Source organism: Tachypleus tridentatus, chromosome 6 (genome assembly GCF_004210375.1).
Source record: "Tachypleus tridentatus isolate NWPU-2018 chromosome 6, ASM421037v1, whole genome shotgun sequence".
NCBI classification, from domain to species: Eukaryota; Metazoa; Arthropoda; class Merostomata; order Xiphosura; family Limulidae; genus Tachypleus; species Tachypleus tridentatus.
This window is the reverse complement of record NC_134830.1, coordinates 141,583,126-141,605,930: the sequence shown is the minus strand read 5'-3', so window position 1 is coordinate 141,605,930 and position 22,805 is coordinate 141,583,126. Positions and strand designations below refer to the sequence as shown.

The window sequence follows — 22,805 nt, the reverse complement described above, 5'->3', positions numbered from 1 at the left end:
AATTCCTTACTTGGTTAATGTCTGCAAGAGGTTCATCATCTTGAACCAGCATCTGTGAAAATGAGACTCCCTGGTCAGGATTAATTCTCATCACCTGCCGAAGCAGAGTGTTATAATCTGGAGTGTATCCAACTTTTTTAGCATAAAGGATTATTTTTTGAAACTGACCAGTTTCTGCAAAACACTGGATAACCTAAGATTGAAATAAATTGAGCCTCGTTTTAATTGGGTTGGTTAAAAGCAAATTTGGTTTTCAGTTTCAATAAAACTTGTACATACATAAATACATCAGTTTTAATTAGCTCTTATCATCCACTCATAATCACTTCCATAATTAGGAACAGAAAACCTTACAAAACTAACAATAAAAATTTCCTTCATTTATATACCAGCTGGATTAACTGACCCCTGGATGGAGGTTATGTAAATTTATAATTAATGGAAGGTTATCTTAGTATATGAAAATTTGCTTCCCATATAAAGTTTGTTTGTTTTTTAAAAAAAAGTCCTTAAAAACTGCAAAACAAAATATGAAACCATAATTTTGCATGTATCTCCCCAAAGACCCAATGAATCTCTGGACCAAATGTTTAAGATCTGTCTACATTGAGTGAAGTAGTGGGAAAAAAATGCCAGCAAACCCCCATACCAATTTTGGTGAAGATTTATCCACACCCTATGATGTAATTGCATGGACATACAATGACAGTAGTATTACATACATACATACATACATACACACAATTATTGATTAATGCAAACCGTGCGTCTTTCTAAAACAGCAAATTTTTCATCTACTATCTACCTAATAATGTCAGCATGGTTAGTCCCAAAATGGTTTGGACTATTGCTACAAGTTATCTCCAGCTTACTCAACTGGTCTGTTAGTATACACTTTTGATATTTCAATGAACAAACACAGGTTTTTTTATATATATAAATGGTAAATATGTCATGCACATATTTAAATTTATCTTTAGACCCCATTCAACCCAACAGATGGAGAACTGTGTCAATGGATAAACACACAGCAATTTCTGAAGGTATAAAGTGTTTATTTCATACAGTTATAGGTAAACAAATGAGAGAACTAAAAATTGCAAATTTTAGAATTAAGAAATCCTGCTATAAAAAGTAATAAAACAAGAATTAAAACCACAATTACATATTTATAAAATGTAATCCATAAAGAATTAAGGAAAAACATGACAATTGTACATTTCACATCATTTGTAACTGATGATATCCTTTACTGGCAAAACCATGGTCATAAAAAATGTCTATGTAAAACATACAATTGTATCTCAGAATGGCTGGTATGCATATTAAGACTTTCACTGACAAGCAGAGAAAAACAATTCAACTTTCCTGAGCCATCGTTAACCTATGAAGGTCAAAACGTTCTCTGCTCATCAATAAAAGTTTATATGAAATAATTATAAAAATTCAAAACACTTCCTAATTGTTTTTTTAGCCACCTGTTAGAATTTTTTTTAGATGGTGCAAGTCATTACATTTTTTGTCAGTACAGAAACAAGTCAATAGATGAAACAAAGCTAAAAATTGGTACACTTATGAATGTTTAAGTTGATTTTTACCTAAAACAGTTTAAAAACACCGAGTTTTTGTAATAATAATCTGCAGGTTACTTTTGTAACCTTGATTCTGAACTTGTTGAAATCCTAAATATATCACCATAAACCTGATCACTTTCTTTTTTTGTTTATTATCCTTCAATAGATGTCTATGTCACGTATTTGAAACATCCGAGTTTCGACTTTGGTGACATTTATGGGTTATTAATGCTTACTAATAAAAAATTATATATATATATAAAACAGGCATGACAGTAAGCCTGGCCTGGAAAAAAATTAGTGGATATTTACATTTTGTAGAATTTCCTCAAGTCCAACAAATTTTTCTTTTGTTAAACAAGTTCCTACCTCTGTATTATACAAAGATGAAGTTTTTCTGACACAAAAAATGTTTTATTACTTCCACGCACAATTGGCTCCAACATAAAAGATAATATTCTTCAAATTATGTGTGTGCGAGAAATACATCAGAATTCAGTCTTGAAGTGAATTTTAGATAAATTATTTGTATTATTAGAGAGTTCTCAAACATCATCAACTTTTTATGAATTTTTTTTAACTGGCAAAAACTAACAAGAAAACATTGTTAAATATCTCTATAAAAAATAAAATCTTACAAGCTAAGCACACAATACAGAAAGTGAAAAGGAAATTAATAAATAAAAATATTAGCTTACATCTTGCTTCTATAGCAAGTCTTATATAAACTACAGAATAATAAAAAAAATGATTCAATCAATTCTTAAGTATGATAACACTACAACTTCAAAACATTTTTCAAATACTGATAAAGCCAATTAATCCACATATCAAAAAGACACGACCAGGAAACAAAATTTTAAGTCATCATCCCAAGTAAAATGCTCATGTTTGGTAAAGAGACAACACTTTTGCAGAACATTATATTCAATAGTTCCTACACTTACTTATGTTTACTGCATTACTGATTTAGACTACTTGCCTCTGGTTATGATTTTGTACTCAAAGTTTCAAACACACATTACTACTTCTCTTTTTTTTTGTTCATTTTTATTGTTCAAATTTTTATTCATAGATAGATGAATATTTATTGTTTGAATGTAACTTTTCACATATACATTCTTTCATCAAAACTATTCAGTCACTTAAGTTTTATGAAGGTTTTATTTTTTTTATTTAAAAAAAGAAACCAAAGTATGTTAGATTAAACTATACATAAAAGAAAAAAACATTACCACACTTACTTTGTTTGGAACATTTGCTCTTAAGTAAACAGAAAGGGCCAGAGTTGGATCTACTTGCTTCACCAAGTCTCCCAATTCTTCACTACATTCAAGCTAAGTCACATACAAAATTCATTTATTTAAATACATTTAGTTACAATAAACACATTTCAAAGCAAAAAATAAATACTTCGACTTTACATTTAACGATAAATTGTAAAATTAACTATTTTATTCAGACACATAACACAAAAAAAGAGTTTAGTCTGTGATCAAAATATTCTATTTAAAAGAAATAATATTCAGAAAGAAAAACAACATACCTATACCACATTAGATGGAAACTTAGCAATAAATACTGAAAATACCTTGTCATCTTTCAACCACTTTTCTAAAAGTTGCTTTCTTCCTTGCTGTAAAACTGGACGACACAATTCTAGGGATTCAAACTTGTTCAACTGGCCTTGGTCCAGAAGGATTCCAAAATACTGAAGAAGAGGAGATGTCTGACCAGGCTGTGTAGGAACTTGCTGGAAGCGTTGGATTGTTTGAGGAGTACGCAGTATACCCTGGCATCAAACAAGTCTTATTTAGTACTTACAGAACAGGACAACATACAAGCTGTTTAAATATTCAGTTCAAAATTTTACTTTTCCAAATTTCATGTCTTATTATTTGTACTAGTACTTAAATGTCTCGAGACCATAAAACACAACCACTTGTGAAAAAGATGGTATCCCTCATATATTTACCAAAAAATTCAGAATTTTGGAAATTATCACTAACTACTGAATAACTGTATTAACTTTTAACATTTTATACGTAGTACTGGTATGTCCACAATGTTTTCCTTGCACATAGTCCTCCTCAGTGGTTTTGCATGATTTTAAAAATATCATACCACGTACACATTGCTCTGTGAGAAATTCCATAAACTAGAATAAAACATTTCTCTTCAACATTACTTGAAACAGAAAAGACTTTTTTGAGCAAACTAAAAGAAAAAATGCAGGCAAATATCTCAATTTTATTAATACTATTAGATGGCAAACAGGATCAATAACGTAATTTTGGTCTAAATCCCTGAGGTACAAGCAATTTTCAAGGTTCCTGATTTTAAAATATAAGCATTTATGACTAGGATAAAGCACCAATGCAAACAATATAATGTTTACAATTTTCTACTACTTCCCATCAAAAAATAAAAAGGTAAACTTTACCCACTAGGTTTATTATTAGTAAAATATGAGGCACCTTTGGAGCATTGGCAGCAACTTTAGCAGCTTCAGAATACTGTCCACTTCCAAACAATGTGTTGAATTTCCTGACAAACAGATCTTCTGCCCCAGCAAGGTTGTTCCTGACAGCCATTCGTAATGCAAGGTCTGGGTTTTGTAAAACATTAGTGATGTATGGAATAATGTTATCTTCTTCCACACTGACTGACAGAACCTTTTGTTTTTTTTAAAAGAAAATGTGTTTGTTAATCAAATACTGTTTAGTAAAGAAAATTACACACAAATGTAAATGCTTAAACAATTTCTGAACAACTGTGTGATGTTAATTGTTATTTAAATTATTTCAGACTTTTTCTCATCTAATATCTTTATATCATTCCTACGTATCTACACGACAGTTGCTTTCAGTTCTATTTATTATAAAAAAAATTTGGATGCATACTCAAACACAAGCTTATGTAATAAAAAAAAAATCACAGTATATGTGTAACACAAGGTATACATATACCGTAAAGAGTCAGAGATGCACAATTCTTACTTGACCTTTCCTGTTAACACCAATTATTCCAGATGAAGGTTCATGAGGGGCTGTGACAAAAATGGTATCAGCACTAATACGGTTCATGTAGATGCAAATACCGCTTTCTATGTCATACAGATGTATGTAGCCATACTTAGTAATCAAATAAATTACGTCATGCTTTGGACTAATCTACAAAAAAGAAAAACAAGGGAAGTTACTTATTTTATACACATAACTAGGATTACCAAATATAAATATCATTACATGATCACATTTTTTAATCCAATTAGTTTAATGAAAAGCTGCACAATGGCCCATCTGCATTCTGTCCATCATGTGAAACCAAACCCTGAATTTTAGTATTGCAAGTTCATCAATTCATTGATGACTCAATGGTGGTCATTTTGTTATGATTGTCTGCATTTCATGATAAAAATCACATCAGTGAACAAATTTAAGAAATTCTGAATACTTGTGCAAAGATTTACCAGTCTGACTGTCCTGCATTAAAATAAAATGTCTTTCCGTAGGTAAAAAACTTTTCCTCCAAAACTTATTCCAAATTTCAAGTATTTGCTGAGATGGTCGCACAGTAATAATTTTAGATAAAAATATAAACAGAGCAATTCATAAGTTCATATTTGCAGCACCTTCTAGCAACTTCACAGTGACACGTGACACTTGACATCACAGCATATTCCACTTTTGTCTCACCAAACAACCTGGGCTAACACTTTGGAAGTACCATAAAACATTCACCATCACTCCTCAATAAAAAGACCAACAAAGGACATTGATACAAATGTTGCATTTTATTTAGACAATTTGAATAATTACCATAAACAAGCCAGCTCAGGTAATGGTGGGATGCAGTAGCAAGATCACCACCAGAACCCCTGAAAAATATGACAGTGAAAATACCACGACAACAAACTTGCTTAATGCTGTGTAGAGCATTTAGAGAATTTACTTCTCTACTAATATAAGCAATACTCTACTATGGATATCTTACACTTACTGCACACAATAAACAAGCTTTATTTACATCTAAAAAGCCTGCAAAAAAATTGTTGTGTTGCTCATTTATATTTCCATGCATGTTACATCCATTCCTATCAACAGGGATTAACAAGACTTCTGTTAGTTACTACCACAAACGCAAACAGATTAGTAACGATTGCAGTTATTTCAGAAATTCTTTAGGTTAATTAGGCAAAATAAAAAAAAAAATTTATAAGGTACTCTTGCAAGCAACTTGTGAGTAGCCCTTGTACTGTACAACTCAATAGGGCAACATGAACATCATATTTGTCAAGTGATTTTCTACTTGCGTAGAGAGAGAGTACTGATTAGGCAGTGTTCAAAAGGCAACAAAACTTACATATAAACAGTTGTACACCATTACAAGTTTAAAGCTACTTAAGATAAATAAATGTTCTTTAATGTTACAATTTTTTTACTTTCTATAATGACTTCAAGTTGACACATGAGAATAAAGTACGAACTGTTTTTGAATTTTGCGCAAAGCTACACAAGAACTACCTGCATTAGCGTCCCTAATTTAGCAGTGTAAGACCAGAGAGAAGGCACCTAGTTATCACAACCCCCCACGCTAGGCCCAAGTATGAACTGGAAGCAAAATAGACAAACCTGTATACAAAAAACAATGTAACACATCATTTGTAAAAACATGGATCTCTTTAGGTTAGTTAGGTTAGATTAGGTAAAATAATTAAAAATAAAAATGTATTGCAGGACAGCTGGTATCAAAATTAACACTTTTACTAATAACAGAAAATGTTTTGACCTTATTAGGTCATCTTCAAGTTAACCTGAACATCGTTAACATGAACACGACCTAAGATAGTCTAAATGTTGTTCTCTGCTTTATTAGTAAAAGTGTTAATATCCATAGCAGCCATTCTGAGATACATTTTTACTTCAAGTGGGTTTCTCGTCATCATGTAATAATATTGTATGACAAGGCACTACATGAGCAGCTCATGGGAAATGTCATTCAAGAGCATAACATGAGCTCCATGTTCACCAAGTGATTTACAACTTATAACAACACAAACAGCAGTTAAACAGTGATCAAAGGACAACAATAAAATTTAAGTATAAATAAATGTATACTGTTATTAAAGTTACTTAGGTTAAATGAATGTAGTTTCATGTTGAAATCTCAAGTCATTATAGAAAGAAAAGTTAAATTTATTTTTTTTTAACCAAACTCGAACTGACCAGTGTTGTATAGAGTTAGGGTAAACAAAATATAAAATTTTACTGAAAACAAATATTCTAAATGTACTAAGGAGGTTTTAGGGATTATATAAATGAAATGAAGTACTTCTAATCTTAACATGAAAATTGCTTTGCACACAGCTATTCAAAACAATACTCAATATATTCAAGGAGAATTTTTTAGTTTATTTAAAATACTTCACTGAAAAATATGAATTCTGTACATGAAAGATTTATGTTTACTGAACAACTTTTAAACTTTCCAAATATTAAAACTTATTAGGTTGAGGAATAATTCGTGAGCATTTTTAAATAATTTCATTCAAGCATTACATGCAAGACTATACAATACTTCAATGTATGAACACATTACACCCAAAACATTTATTATGATACTTTATTTCATGTAATACCTAGGTATGTAGTATGCATTGTTTTAAACGAAATTGCAAGAAATTAACTGCGAAAAGCAGATGGTGTCGAAAATGCTCGATTTTGTCCACTTGACATTCCATTTAATGAGCTGAAAATGAAAGCAAAAATTAAAGACATGTGAAAATCAAACACACCATCTATTAGAGCAAAAAATTATCTACCAAATGACATGAAATATTTTGCAAAAGCGTTTCATTTATGAATATTTTTTTTTAACTTGAAAAAACGCTCATGAATTATTCCTCAGCCCAATAGTAATATCCAACCTGTAGACTATACAAGTAGAGGTTGCATGGTGGGTCAAATCAACCAAGCTCATAATTTAAAAACAAATACTCATAAAATCTACCACTTATTGTTAGAAAACGTTCTGAAAACCTACTTGCATGGCTACAGGAAAATCATTTTGAGCTTCTGGAGGGAAAAAGACATCAACGGCTTTCTTTGGATATGGCTGATTCCCGGCTGGAGCTTGACCAACTTCTATAATATGAAGCTAGAAATTAAGCAAAAAAAAACCTTATAAACCAAATTACTTTGTAAAAGGACATTCAAAAAAGGTAAAAGTGACAATTATAGAAATTTTAAATTGTCAAAGTATTAAAAAAAAAGTTCATTTCAGTAATACATTTGTTAGTTTCCTTGTTTTAAACTTCCATATGAAATATACAAATACTGTAAGCCTGTTTACTATTACACTATTCTAAACATGTTGCACTTTTAGCTTAAGCATTGTTTGTAAATGTTTGAATACATTGTGTAAACCTTCAACAGTAAAACAAACACTGTACTGTCAACAAATTGACCAATCACATTCCTAAAAACTTGAAGACATAAGCACCAACAAGTATCACTAGAATTTCATCACTATTTTTAGAAGGTGTAAACAAAATCAGAAATGTGTGGTATGACACTTTCACCCTCAGAATTAACCTCAAGTAGTTAAGTATTATGAGAAAGCTTCAAAAATAATTTAACATATTAACCTGTTCACTTTATACTCTAAGATTTGGTACATGAAATCTGATAGTCAAATATCAATATGAAATTTTACAAACAAACAAAAACTAATGTGATTTATACCAATTTAAAATGTTTGTTTTTTGAATTTCATACAAAGCTACTTGAGGGCATTCTGCACTAGCAGTCCCTAATTTAGCAGTATAAGACTAGAGGGAAACAGCTAGTTATTACCACCCACTGCCAATTCTTGGGCTACTCTTTTATCAACAAATAGCTGGACTGATTAACATTATAACACCCTAACAGCTGAAAGGGCATGCACATTCTGTGTTATGGCACCAATTTAAAGAATGGCTTATTCTACAACTGAATAGTTTAAGTTGTCAAAAATGCTAAAAACGTTTTCACAATAAAAAAATACTGCAATTCTGATGGTAAAAATAGCTTTTAAAATTATCAGTTTTAAATAATATGGCAAAATAAAAGTTGTGTCTCTAGAAACCTCATTAACTCTACATTTATGAGACAACTCAGTTTTTTGGGTTTTTTTTTCTCAGATGCTACCTAAACAAATGTAAACTGTGTTTATGGAAACCTACACTCACCATTAATGTTATACTAAAAATTTAAGTCCTTCAAATAAAATTTACCTTCAATGTTAATCAGGTCTAGAACCTGGTATGTAATACCTGTTTTATATGTTTGGTCAAAATCCATCCTTATGACTCTGGGTAATGGATTGAACAAACAACAAATGGACAGGGGCAAACCAATATGCAAAGCAGTGGATGGATAAAAATGAGAAGATAGTGATTTTGAAACATTGAGTAATATGGACATTCAAGTGATCAAAAAGATTCTTTAAGTACAGCCATGTCAGCTATGAATTTGATCAAAATAAAAACACATGAACATGTTGTAATTCTGAAAATTAAGTCTACTATATTCAACATTTGTTGATATTTGAAAAGAACTTCATAAGAACAAAGTGAATGAAAAACCCTTAAGCACAAAATAAAATACAGATCATAATCTGAAGATTGGATACAAATGAAGACTATCACACAGCAATCAGAAAATACTGGAAATTTCAATTATATACATTAAAGAAGCAAGCAGTAAATACAAAACTGGGTGTTAAACAAAAAACAGCTTTACCCACTTTCACTAGCCAAGAATATTTGCCAAATGAAAGAAAGCATGTAAAATTCAACAGAATAACTGGAACAACAAAAATACACTAAATTTTTAACAATTTTTCTTACATTTTAATATGGACACAAAACAGTTAAACATTAGACATCACCATAAAAAAACACAACATACTGCCCTATTTTTGAACTTAAAATGTTATCAGAAACATGGTTTTGAACACACACACATATTTTAACTTCATTCCATGAAAATAAAAGAGTAAAACTATTTCAAAACCATTTTGAATCTGAAAAAGAAAATATTCAGTCTCTAATAAATGTTATTTTAATTCTAACTGCAATTATACTTCATTTAAGTAGGCACAAACACCAGCACAAGTACTTGTTTTGCTTTTTTCCCAACCAATATAGATATCTAAGCCTCTTTCTGCAACTCAAAATGAACATTTTTTTTTTACTATTCCTAACAACTATCATTTTTGCATAATAGAAATGTGATTTTCAGTGTATAATCTTAACTCTTTCAACTAAACACCACTGCAAAAAAAAAGGACATACAAAAACTTCCCCATGAACTTAGTTGATTGTCAAAATTTAAAAACTCATTACTAATTTCATCAACTCATACACTGTTTGACCCTTTTTGGTTATACACAACTACAAGTGAAACACATTGAGTATATTTAAATGACAGAAGATATATGAAACAAATAATGACTATATATTTAAAAGTAATGGATCAATGGTGTCAAACATTTTCACTGAGGTTGCATAGTTTTGAATAGAGTATCTGCTTTTAAGTATTGTTAATAATTAGTAGCAATTTAAAAAATCATAATTCTAGTGTATATGTTATCTTTATCCCCTGAAGATAGCTTTCTTAAGAATACTTGATGTTCCTTTAAAAAGCTTGAGTACAGAGTGAAACAGGAATTATCAGTCAATAATAGTAAAACATTAAATATTACAGTTGGAACCTCACTGTATTTAGAACTTGGTTATAAATTCAACCTTCCTGTGTCTGTTGAAACACTGCATTAAAAAATAAGTAAGGAAAAAGTTTTCTAAATAAGGAAGTAAAACAAAAGGATAGCTAATATTAATCCTCCCAAAATAATGTAAACAGTAGGGATGGCATTTCTGTCATCTCTAGGTAACAGCACAGGTATGAATTCAAAACTAGTTTTAATTTGTTCTATTTTTCTCTGTTACCATTCTACTACTATATGTTTGTGCTATCTTGTTTGTAAATTGTTTGTATTAGCCATTCCTACATTCAGTTACTTTTATGAAAAGTTTTCTTTACTTCCAAAACAAACATTACAATAGAGCTAAAATTAAACTATTTTCCATTAGTCAATAAAATCATAACACATTTTAGTGAAAGTAAATAATTTATATCTAAATGAAGTTAAATGAATAGACAAAATCATGAGAAAAGACTGTGTTAAAACAGATAATCCCAAACTCTGATTAAATATAACTGAATTATTTATCCCATAAACCAAAACACATTGACATTTAATTTTTTTTAAATGCACTGCACATTAAAAAAGGGGGTGATCCCAGGGTACAAGCTACAACATCGGATTACATACACAAACTCACATAAACCTAACTTTCATACACACTTCAATATTTGTGTGATGAAAAGGTTTGCTCAATTTTTATCAATTAGTTAACAAATACTTTAAGAAAGCCATGTCAAGCTTAACATCATTGTTCTCTTTTGATGTTGCCCACTACTGACTGCATTAGATATTAGAAAACTGCTATATTAAAGTTATATTTCAGTCATCTTGAACTATTTCAATGTTCACACCACCAACACCAGTAAGGGGTCATTTATGTCAATCAACAGATGGTTTGAAAGAAGGAAGTTATTTATATCTCAAATCTCATCCATTGCAAGACCTATTCAACCTGTGTGTGTAGCCCCCTCCCACAAAGAAAACACTAGTTTGTTTTGCTGACAAAATTCATTATCCCACATTTTTCATCAATTTCCAGCATTTCCATCTATCTTTAGATATTCTAAAACAGTCTTCAGCTTGTTCACATAGTTTCATATTTAAACAAAAAAAAGTCACCTGGAAAATTTACACCACCAGTTTCTAACTATGTCAGCCAGTAAGCTAAACAAATACACTTCACAAGTATTCTTTGAATAAGAATTCACAGACATAACTTCTGTGTATCGGGGAAACAAAAATCAATCTCTGGTACAAGAAAAGAAAAAAAAAATCAAATACACACCTTTCCTCCCTGAGCTGACCTGACGGCAAATGTGAAAAGAGTTGACTGTTCAGGATTTCCTTCCATTTTGAACTGTGCAAAAGCAGCCGCGTGACCTTCAATTGGTTGACTTACTTTTCTTTCAACTGAATACAACTGCATTGCTCCTATTACTCTATTTTGCTAATCATAACAAATTTAAAACATAAAATTACCAATTAGTAATGTACTTATTTGTTATTCACTAAATGTAACAAGTCAATAGCCAATTTACTAAACAAATCATCATGACAATAAAAAACCTTTGAATAATTTAGAATCCCAACATTATGTTTATCAGACTAGAGTCAAGTTTAAGTCTGTAGCAAAAGCATAATAAACCGTTTAATAAATTATTCCTTGTTACGCTTTATTGTTTATCATTTAAAAGGAATGAATTTTCTCATCAATATTTTTCAACCAGTTCAACCAATAACGATAAAAATTGAAAGTTCAGTAACTTTAGAACATACATTCATTTTATTACACCTCCTTATTTGTGCCAGAACTCATAAATCAAGTGATAAATCAACTACATTATATATATATAATCAATAATTTTGTTTTCTACTGAGATACCATAACAAAATAATGAACAATTTAATAAGAGCCATTAATTAAACATATAAATTATTTTAAAACAAATATTTGGTCTTATTCATTCAGAATACAAATTTATACACAATTTTCATATATGCACACACACACGTGCAAGGTTTGAATCTGACAGCTGACAACTGTTGGTTTTTCCTTTTTTTTTCCCTAACCAGAGCCTCAAGTAACCAGAAACCTTTATCACTCAAGAAATACATGGATATTTATCACAGAAAACAAAAACTGCTTATTTACAATTAACCCTTGCTGCTCATTATTTTCACAGCAATTGCTGTGGCTTTTTGAATTATCATTCCATGAACAAAACGTTTCCTTGTGACATGATACAGAATTCCAATGATTCTACACACTGGTTGGAGAGTAGAAGAATCACACAGTTTACTTTATCAACAATTTAAATTTCAGATCTGTGCGGGTGTTCGTTTCTTATTTACAAAGTCATGCCAGGCTATCTGCTGTATCCACTGAGGGAAATTGAACCCCTAATTTTAGCATTGTAAGCCTGAAGACTTACTGCTGCCCCAGCAGGGAACTTTTAGATCCGGTAAGCACGTCGAATGTGCCGAGTACTTTCATTAGTGAACAAAAAGCTCCAAGTTATCATGTGGCATCACAAAACTATCAATACTCATGAAAAGTTGATAGACAATTGTGTTACAGTATTGCTAACTGTAAAAAATTCAATATTCTTAACAAAAGACATAAGGTTTCCTCCAGCAGGCACCAGTTGCACATCTTATGTGAAAAAATTTCTTGTAAAGAAAAAAAAATGGACAAAAATTCACACATTTTTTTTAGAAATATATTCTGAACACTTCCTACTTAGAGAATTGCTGACATCAAGATGACTGCAGTCATGACATCACCATTTTCTTATTGAAATATCAGTAATTCCCATTGCTCTCATATAAATCAAGTGATGAAAAAAATATTACTGGCATCAGTAATAACATATAAAATTGTAATATGTTTTAAACATAATTACAAATAACTAAGTCAACCAACTTACTATGTTGTTTGAGATAAAATACTTTGCTGTCGCTTGCCGTACTCACTAAGCATATCTGATACCTTCTCAAATAAATAATCTCTAGACCTTTAAAACTGATCATTTAATCTGGAAACATACTCAACAAATAACATCTAAATAAACTACACAAAAAGTCCCAGCTCTGAGATTCATTCCTAAATCTCCAAACCTTCCCCCCCAACTAGATGGAAAGGTTTTGTGGACAACAGAGACAAACAACAAATGCACCAGCAAGTGGAAGGAAGATGCAATTAATGCTGTAAATATTTAATTGTTATGAAAATTAAGATACTCATGAGTAAAATAAAACTTATTAATATCCACGTTGAGACAGTGAGTCTGCACAAAATTCAAAACAAGACTAAAACCTTCATGTTTTTGCAAAGCTACACAAAGACTATCTGCACTAGTTATCCCCAATTTAGCAGTGAAAAACTACAAAACAGCTAAGTCAACACCACCCACTGCCAAGTCTTGAGCTACTCTTTACAAACAAATAGTGGGAGTGATCATCATATTTCAATGCCCCCGCAGTTGAAGGAACAAGCATGTTTGGAGATGGGTAATCAAACTCGCAACCCTCAGATTGCAAGTGCCCTAACCACCGGGCCACACCAGGCCAAAAAACAAAACTGACACACAATAAAGCAAGTTTGAAGACTGTACATACAAATTAAATACCAGTCAACTACCAAAAATTGTAAGTCAACATGCTATGCAACTAGAAGCTTTTGACAATCAAACTGGGAAAAAAGTCAAGCCTTGACGTGTGCATATGTATATACTTGTATGTCCTTCTAATATGCACTGCAGAAACAAAGAAAATGAAACTTAAAAGTTTTCCAGTCAATTTAAAAAAAGAAAACAAAATGCAAACTTACAGAATATTGGATTTTCTCACCTGAGCAGAGATTCCTATAAGCAATAACCACTGTTGTTTATGATCTGTTCGGTAATTGATTATCTGACAACCACTTAAACTGGAATGTCTGTCAAATATCTTCACTGGTTGGGAATCGCCTAATTTTACAAGTAATTACCTTTAATAATGTTAATGTGTGCAAAGTGTAATTGTTCAACAAAAAACAAACTATCAGCTATTTCCTTACGTGGTTTTTAAATTCATATCTACCTGGAAATTAAAAACAAGGGAGATGTTAAACAAATGTGGAAAATTGGCAACATGTAAAAAACATACCAAATTCTCTGTAACTGTCAGAAGATGGATAAATAAAAAAAAAACACTTCAGAATATGTATTTACCTTCCATGCTCCAATGAAAGACAGCTGTTTCCGTCACCAAGGCAACTGTGTTTACACTGATCCACTTCCAAAATATGACATCTTCATTCATAGTGTGGGCTTTCATCTTACTCTTCATTTCAATGTTAAATATTTGTAGAGTTCTCATGGCTGAATTAAAAAATAAAATGTACGAATTCGACTTGAAGGAACAACACTGTTACATACTACAAACATGTATTTCAGAATAGCTGGTATGGGTGTTAACACTTTTGTTCAGATCTGAAGATCACCTAGGAAGGTCAAAATGTTGTTCTCTGCTTATCAATAAAAGTCTTAACACCCATACCAGCTGTTCTAAGATACATTTTTATTTCAAGTGGGTTTCTCATCATCAAGAAATACTACAAACAATTTGGTCAAATATTTATCATTAACTCTAACCTTGATCAAATTATTTATTCAAATAATTTTAGCTTGCATTGTACAATATACAAGAATCATCAACTACATAATTATTTAGTTTAAAAATAAACATCCTTATTGCTCAACTAATTTTACACCTTTCTTTAATATAAATTCAGTTACTGAAACAATCAACAAACCTTCACATGTTTGTCAAGAAAATAAAACCCACAACACTCATAAAATTGTGCAAAAGTGAACAAAAAGCATACCTTTTAAGGCAATAACCTTAGAAGCAGGATTCATGATGGCTGAATCTGCAGAAATGGGCCTTCGAATGGGATTTGTTGGATTGTTAGTATCGATAATAACAACCTGAGCAGAATCCCCAACCTTCTCACGTACACAAATGTACTTGTCAGACTCCATGGTGAGTGTGTTGAATCCAATATTGGCAGCATTGATACCAATATTAGTGAGCTAGTACAAAATTCAAAAGTTATTTAAAATTTCTCAAACTTTCATAAGTGGTAAAACTTGTAAACTTATTTTTTATATAACGATGACTTCATACTTTTTCTTTTCAATTCTATCCTATGAAATATTTCAGGTGCAACTTGAAGAAAAAAGGAGAAAGTTTTTTGGTTAAAAATATAATGACACTCAATATTTTCACCAGGAACTATTTTCCCAATTTTTTAGTTCTCCAACCAGGTGATTGTACTGTTTCAGGAAAATGTACTGCAAGATGTCTCATATCTAAATAGATAGGGCTAAGCTTGTTCAAGGAAATGACTGTGTTGATGAATTATGTTTTTTTGTATTTACCAGTGATTAATGTAAGGCTTGAAAACAAATATAAATTTAAACAACAAAAGTCATCTTCAGCTAATACAGCTTTATTTTTCTAACATAGCAGGTTACCTTTGGAATGGATGCCTTCACAAGTGTTGAAAGTAGTTACTGGCATTTAAAGAAAATTATGATAAATATATGAAAAGGGCTAACTTTGAGTGATGTATTTAATTTCTAAAATTTAGTATGGTGGATAAGATGTCACAGAAAGACCAACAGATCCTTTGTTGTCCTTAAATGTGTTTACGCAATATCCGTTTACTATTAACATTATAAAAGCAAACATCTTTCATAAAAAATGCCCCAATTAAAACTGAGAAAATGCTATGTTTTTTCAGTTAGTTATTTTAATTTATTTAGCTCAGAAATTGTATAAAGGGATTTCGTTTGAGTAATGTTGAAGCATAATCCAATAATTTTTGTAATATGATAAAATTTTAAACAAATTTTCCTCTTTATACATCATTATCCTGAAAGAGCAAATGTATTATTGAGAAACAGCTAAACAAGGAAATGCTACAGTCTAAACAGAATTCATATATAACAGTATTTGTATCATACAAATATAACAAGAAATTAATTTACTTTCCAAACACAAGTATGGTTAATAAGAACTGTAACTAGGGCTGATTAGGGGTGGGGTACTGATGACCAGGCCTGGTGTCTTCTGAGGGATGGCCTTGCAACTGACTGCATTAAAAGTTTCTACTTTAGCCCTTTCTGTATGGGCAGGTCAAACTGTCACAACTTTATAAAAGTAGTTTATTTAAACTACTCAGTTGTCATGGAATACAAATAAACCCGACATCAACACAAAGATAATGCATCAAACTAACATTATACAAGTTTGAAGTTCATAGCTTTACAAGAAAACATTTAGAAATATGTTCAATCTTCATTAGTGTGAAAATGTCTCAAAACCCTAATCTAAAACATTGGTTTATTTGATTTATTTATAACCCCTGCAATAACTGGTCAAAGTGCTGTCAAGTAATCTGTATCCTACTGACATTCTTCAGCTAAAATAAAACTATGGTTTAAATCTTATTCTCTACTCAGCATAATTCCTGGAATTTTGGGAGCTCCATGTCATGCCAGCTTTTTTACTCTTTCCTTCATATATAACCCAAAAGATCTATTTTCAGGCTTAAAGGTATTGTGTTTATAACCAACAGAAAGCCAACAGAGTGAGCTGTAAAATAATGTATTGGTTTACCCACTTCCTTGTATAAAGAATTAACCAAATAAATTCTAATTTGGAAACTTTTTCTGTGTGAACGGATTGAGAAAAGTACGACCATTTTGAAAGGCTGTTGTTGCATAGATAGAAAGCTAAAGAAATTATATTATAGGATACTGTATAATTCTTAATTGTTATTTTATGTTCATTGGTGTGTTATTTAATAAAATAATGTTTTATTTGAGAATTACTATCATTAGTTTAAAATTTCAGAGCTAACAATCCAGAGCTGGCAAGAGAAAGTGAAAGCTCACAAGGTAAGCACTATATTTCTTATTCTTAAACATTCTTTATCATTATAAAACAAAAAAATGTAAAATTTAGAAACTTTTAAGTCCAGAAAAAGTTAAATTTAGGTTTGATAAAAAATAAGAATTCTTCATGAAGTATATTATATATCAGTAAATTTGTTATTCAAGTTAAACAAAATTAGTTCCTCCATACAATCAGAAATGGTTCTATAAAGAAAACAAATGTAATTTTGGTTTATTTTGTAATATGAAAGGTTTAGAAAATTATAAAATATTAAAAAGTTAGTAAAACATAAAAATAGGACACAAAAAAGGATATATGAGAAAAGGTTGGCTGAAAATGTAAAAATTAACAGCAAGGATTTCTTTAAACCCATTAAGGGTAAAACAAAACGTTAAAATGGGGGTGAAACCATTGAGATGAAAAACAAGACCAGTATCTGATGATTATGAGATGTCAGAGTTATTAAATTTTTTTTTTTTTGCTTTTTCTTTGGTTTGTACAAAGGCAGATTTAGGCAGTATCCGACATCTTGAACAGTTGATAAATGAGATCAAACAAGATGACTGCATTAATTCTGAGCTGGTTAAGAAAACAAACTGGGAAGTTTAAAAAACAATAAAGATCCTGGTCCAAATAGTATTTCCTTAAGGGTTTTGAAGGAGGTTAATGATTAAATATGTGAGCCACTTGCCACTATTGTTGTTAGTCCTCAAATAGTTGGTAGGTACCAGAGGATATGTAATTCCTCTTTTCAGTATAGATGATACAACTCAATGTTTTGCATGTAACTTCTGACCTAATTCTTACATGACTGCACATACTTTTGATTTTAATGGTATAATATAAACATATAGCGAAGAGATGGACTTAGCCAATCTTTCAAATTTGTGCAAAAAAATTACATACCACGAAAAGTTATACTTAAGTAATTTGAACTCATTTCAAACAATGAAAAATACATCTATTTCCTCAGTAACTATTATGTTGTACACAAAACACTGACATTTTCATTCCAGTTTTCAACTGCCATCATTCTGCTTGGCATACAAATCTAGCCTGTGTGGAACAGTAATATTGATGTAAATAATCATTCATGTTTTTCATACAGCTGTACCCACACATTTGATCTCACTTTTTGATTTATTTATAGTTAACTTGTATGTATTTGTGTAATAATGTTCAAATATTTAATTAAAAATGTTTTCTTATTTAAAAAATAAAGTAGCTTAAATAATTACAAAATTATCTCAATGAATTGTATAATCTTTTTGAAGTTTTAATATGTACTGTTTTCTATCATTCAGAAACTGGTGGATTAAAAGTGAATCATTTCTTTAAATAAACTTGTGTGTCTTACATACACTACTTTTCAATGAAGTTAAATATCCATGGTCTACTGGTATAACATCTGCTCTAGCATACTTACTACATTATATCAAATAATATTGGAACTTTCTTTTGCCTAACATATCTTACCCCAGTGAAAAACATTGTCCAGCACTTAATCTATAATATCCATGACTTCTTTAATATCATAAAACAAAACAATATTTAACCAAGTGTGCGTGCTTGAGATAATGTTACAAATACAACTGTAGGTAATACTAATATATAAACACTAAGTTCCTGTAGCATCAATCACCAGTTAAATTTTATTATTCTCTTTGAACTTTAAGATAAAAAAAAAAAATCTAAGTAATTACAAATTACAAGTCAATGATACACCAGTATTTGTTGACCAAATTACTAAAACTGGTAATTATATTAAATCCTCTATTAATTAAAATATTCTATATGTATTTACTAAATCCAAGGTTTAAAAAATAAAGTACTTTAAATAAACCATAAAACTGTAGTAATAAGTGTGAGTGTGACCACCATAGCTCCAAGAAGAAAGAACCTAGAGACCAGAAACTTGGCATGGATACTATGGGGACTGAGGGAGTATACTTGGGTATTTTAGTTTAACTCAAAAAATATGGCCAAATGTTTTGGCTCTGTGGAGGTTTTTTTTGCCAAATACTATTTAAGAAAATATAATGGTAAAAAAATCCACAACAAATTCAGCAAACATTTAGGGAAAAAAAAAGATTTTACCAAAAGTAATAAAGATTCAATAGGGTATGGATTCAAACATTTCTTAGCCAGTCAAATGTAACAGGCATGGAAACAAAGGTATCAGAACCTAGAGAACAGACCCTTAGAATACTAGAACTGATTTAAATAAACATTTAGGAAATAAGATCACAAACAGAGTTTTGTTTGTGACATAACAAAACTCTGGAGAAAAGACAACAGAATAGAAAAAAATTTTTTTTTACAAAATTTGAACATGTAAATTTTGTATTATACATTTTTTTAAAATTCAGGAAATGGCATCTGCAATAACACCAATAAAGAAAAATTATATTTCTTCCATCTTAGTGGAAAGGAGAAAATAAAAATAGAAAAGTTAAAATTAATATTATTGATTTCAAAATCTTGAATTAAGTTTAAGAAAAGGCATCAAATAAAATGGTGGAAAAATATTGATGATTCTGCAATAAGAGTTCAGACAAATAAACCTGTAAAAATAAAATACAAATATTTGTTTTAAAAAGATAAGTTTGGGAAATGGAATAAAAGTTAAAGAATACTAGTGAATTAGGAAAAAAAAACAGCAATCCCAGTTATCGAAGTCCCTAAATTTATCTGGGGCCTGATATTATCATGAAAGTAAATGATCAAAAACTGCTTTGTCCCATTCATTAGTTGTAGAAAACCAACCAACCAACCTCCATCTTGAAAATATTTATTATTAATGTGCTACGTCCGTGTTGCAGTTACATCTGGGGCACGTTGGAGCAACGCTGCATAAGAATCAATGTTGTTTCAGGAACCCATAAACCCCTTCATATGTGGCAATTTGCTCAATCAATTGCATCAAACCCATAGCAGCAAAATATAATCAGGAAAATAAATAAGTATGACCAATGCGATCATGGACTTATTGGTATGTGTTTGAATGCAGTCATGTTATTGGTAATTTGGCAAAGAAGACATTCATAAACAGCTTGTTAGTATGTATGTAGTCATGTTATCAGTAATTTTATAAAATTATTAACTGGAACCCAGATAAGTGGGGCTTCAAAAAAAAAAAAAATCAAACCCAAACATTGGAAGACAAACAAATCAGAATAAAAAAAGTGAATTAAGTTTGGGAAATGGCAATGAACAGAACAAAATATGAATGAAAGAATATTGGAAAATGAAACAAATTCAAATAAAAACATAGGAAGGAAAACAATCTGAGAAACTAAATTAAATCTACATGCTTTTAAAAAGAGTTGAATTATGTTCAGTTAGTAAAAGACAAATCAATAAAAGAATTGTTGCATTGGAAAAGTTAGAGTAATTAATATAATGGAGATATTTCACTGGTACATTGAGGGCTCTGTGAATCATGAGTTGACCCCAGAACCCCACAGCAGAGCATGGGTATTTTATGCTAGTGTTTAACACAGACTTATGGCCAATATGCTTATACATTTTTTAATGTTACAATGCTAAAAAAAATTACCACATAGAATTACATATTTATGGGCATCTCCACTTTTAATTTACCTCTGAAATCTATATATTTTTTAGTACATCAAATGTCACTATTTTTTTATTTTGATGTATTGTTTATTATTATACTTTCATTATAAATTATGTTTAACAGTGATAACTTAACATATGTATTTAGGACTAACTTAAATCTCTTCAGATAAGGTTGTTGAACATCATGGGATTATGGCCAAAAATTACATTAACAGTAAAGCAACTCAACTGATGTGACAATACATTCTAATTTATTATCAAAAACAGAAAAGTATATATAATTAGCTATACTCATGACCAGGCTGTTTTTTATATTTGCTCTGACTGGAAGTTAATATTAACATATCGTGCTGTAAAATATAATAATACAGTAGCGGTCATTTGATAACAGCTTACTCTTAAAGTTTTACCCTTAGTACATTGTTAACTGTAGTCCAAAACTTGAAAAACATAGAAAACCATGTGTAATCCTTTGAAATTAAAATTGAAGGCAAGATAATATATTATACAGTGCTTTCATAAGTATATAGTATCCACTAAAGTATTAATAATATTACTTTTACTCATGCCAGCAGTAGCACAGTAATGGTATAATATTTCAAAGTTATGCCAATACTGCCTAATAATGCAATAATCAACATGAGACACACTGCACTTTCAAACTTTTACAAATAAAAATTGTGCAGTCAGATTATAAACAAAAATAACTTTATTCAGTTAGAAATAAGAACACAAGAGGTAGAAATTATAAAATTATCTTAATTAACCTATGACATGTTACCAGTACTACCTACGTAGGCGTCAAACTAATTTTCATGGTAATAATAAATTTACACACGAAATTAGGTTCAACCCACATTTTTTCACCTTACTCGCAATTAACTACTACATTGATATAAAAGAGTAATTTGAAAACAAAACACATTTTTGTGTATTTCGACTATTAAGGTTTATAACTGAATTAACAAAATTAAGAATTAAGAGCACTTTCAGTTTTATGAATGGGGGGCGTATCTTTAATTCTAAGCCTAACTCAGTAATACAGTACTATAAATTATGATAGTGACCAGTCATTGCACCTTACAAGTAGCATTGAAATGCAGCAAATATTCTGTAATAAAGCTAACTTGTATATTTCAAAACATGAGACTTAATTTTTAGTTGTGGTTACTTTTATTCGCCCGTAATAAGTTTCATACAATTATATACTTCACCTGTAAATGCTCCTGAAACCGAATTGGAAGTATCTGTGTCATTTTTAATGTCTTCTTTTTCTGTGATCAATTAAACTATTCCGATGGTTCAAACTAAGTGTTATAACCAGCGACATCTACCACTTCGTACCAACCACTGCCTCCCAACATGGTGACTAGTGACTGTAAATTTCAACAAAAAGTAGTTCCCAAAATTTTCTAAGATAAATTTTCAAATTAAAAAATTGGCGTTTAAAAAACCTATTTTACAATTTCTAAAACTTGTCGGAAATGAAAAATATCAATTACAATGTCAAGAAAATAACGATAAAATACCACTAAATTGTATTACTTGCGGATGAAAACATTTAAAATTGTCGGTGCCACATATTAAAATATTAGTTGCGCTACCTGGTTTTATAAACATTTAATACTTTTAGTAATCTCCAAAAAACAAACAAAAAATTATGTTGATTTTTTTTATTCATTTTTCGCTTGTTTGTTTCAGAATTATTTGTGCATAGTTACACAAAAGGTATATATTTACCTTTATATAGTTTTGAACTGACAAATAACAAGAAAAGTTAAAAACCAGTTCTAGAGAATTTGTTTACTGAAACTTACATATGATTTACAGTTGATTTTGAATGAAGTATTTGTTTAAGAAGTTGTCGGCAATCTACTATATAAAACATTTAATTATAAATAGGGACGAATAATGATTATAAGATTAAATTCTGCCGATTTTCCTTATTATGTG

The 22,805-nt window shown here is 30.3% G+C and overlaps 1 protein-coding gene across 1 annotated transcript in view; it reads right to left on the bottom strand.

The window, feature by feature from the left end:
• The window catches only part of LOC143253876 (clathrin heavy chain 1-like), a 47,460-nt gene extending 25,011 nt beyond the window's left edge, over nucleotides 1-22,449 (bottom strand). Inside the window, 11 exon segments of the mRNA XM_076508382.1 lie at nucleotides 11-193; nucleotides 2,819-2,911; nucleotides 3,166-3,366; nucleotides 4,052-4,249; nucleotides 4,574-4,747; nucleotides 7,620-7,733; nucleotides 11,611-11,772; nucleotides 14,175-14,293; nucleotides 14,537-14,686; nucleotides 15,193-15,400; nucleotides 22,067-22,449. Of these exon segments, the coding sequence (XP_076364497.1) occupies nucleotides 11-193; nucleotides 2,819-2,911; nucleotides 3,166-3,366; nucleotides 4,052-4,249; nucleotides 4,574-4,747; nucleotides 7,620-7,733; nucleotides 11,611-11,772; nucleotides 14,175-14,293; nucleotides 14,537-14,686; nucleotides 15,193-15,400; nucleotides 22,067-22,108 (1,644 nt within the window). The 5' untranslated portion in view covers nucleotides 22,109-22,449.
• Between the last annotated feature and the right edge of the window lie 356 nt (nucleotides 22,450-22,805).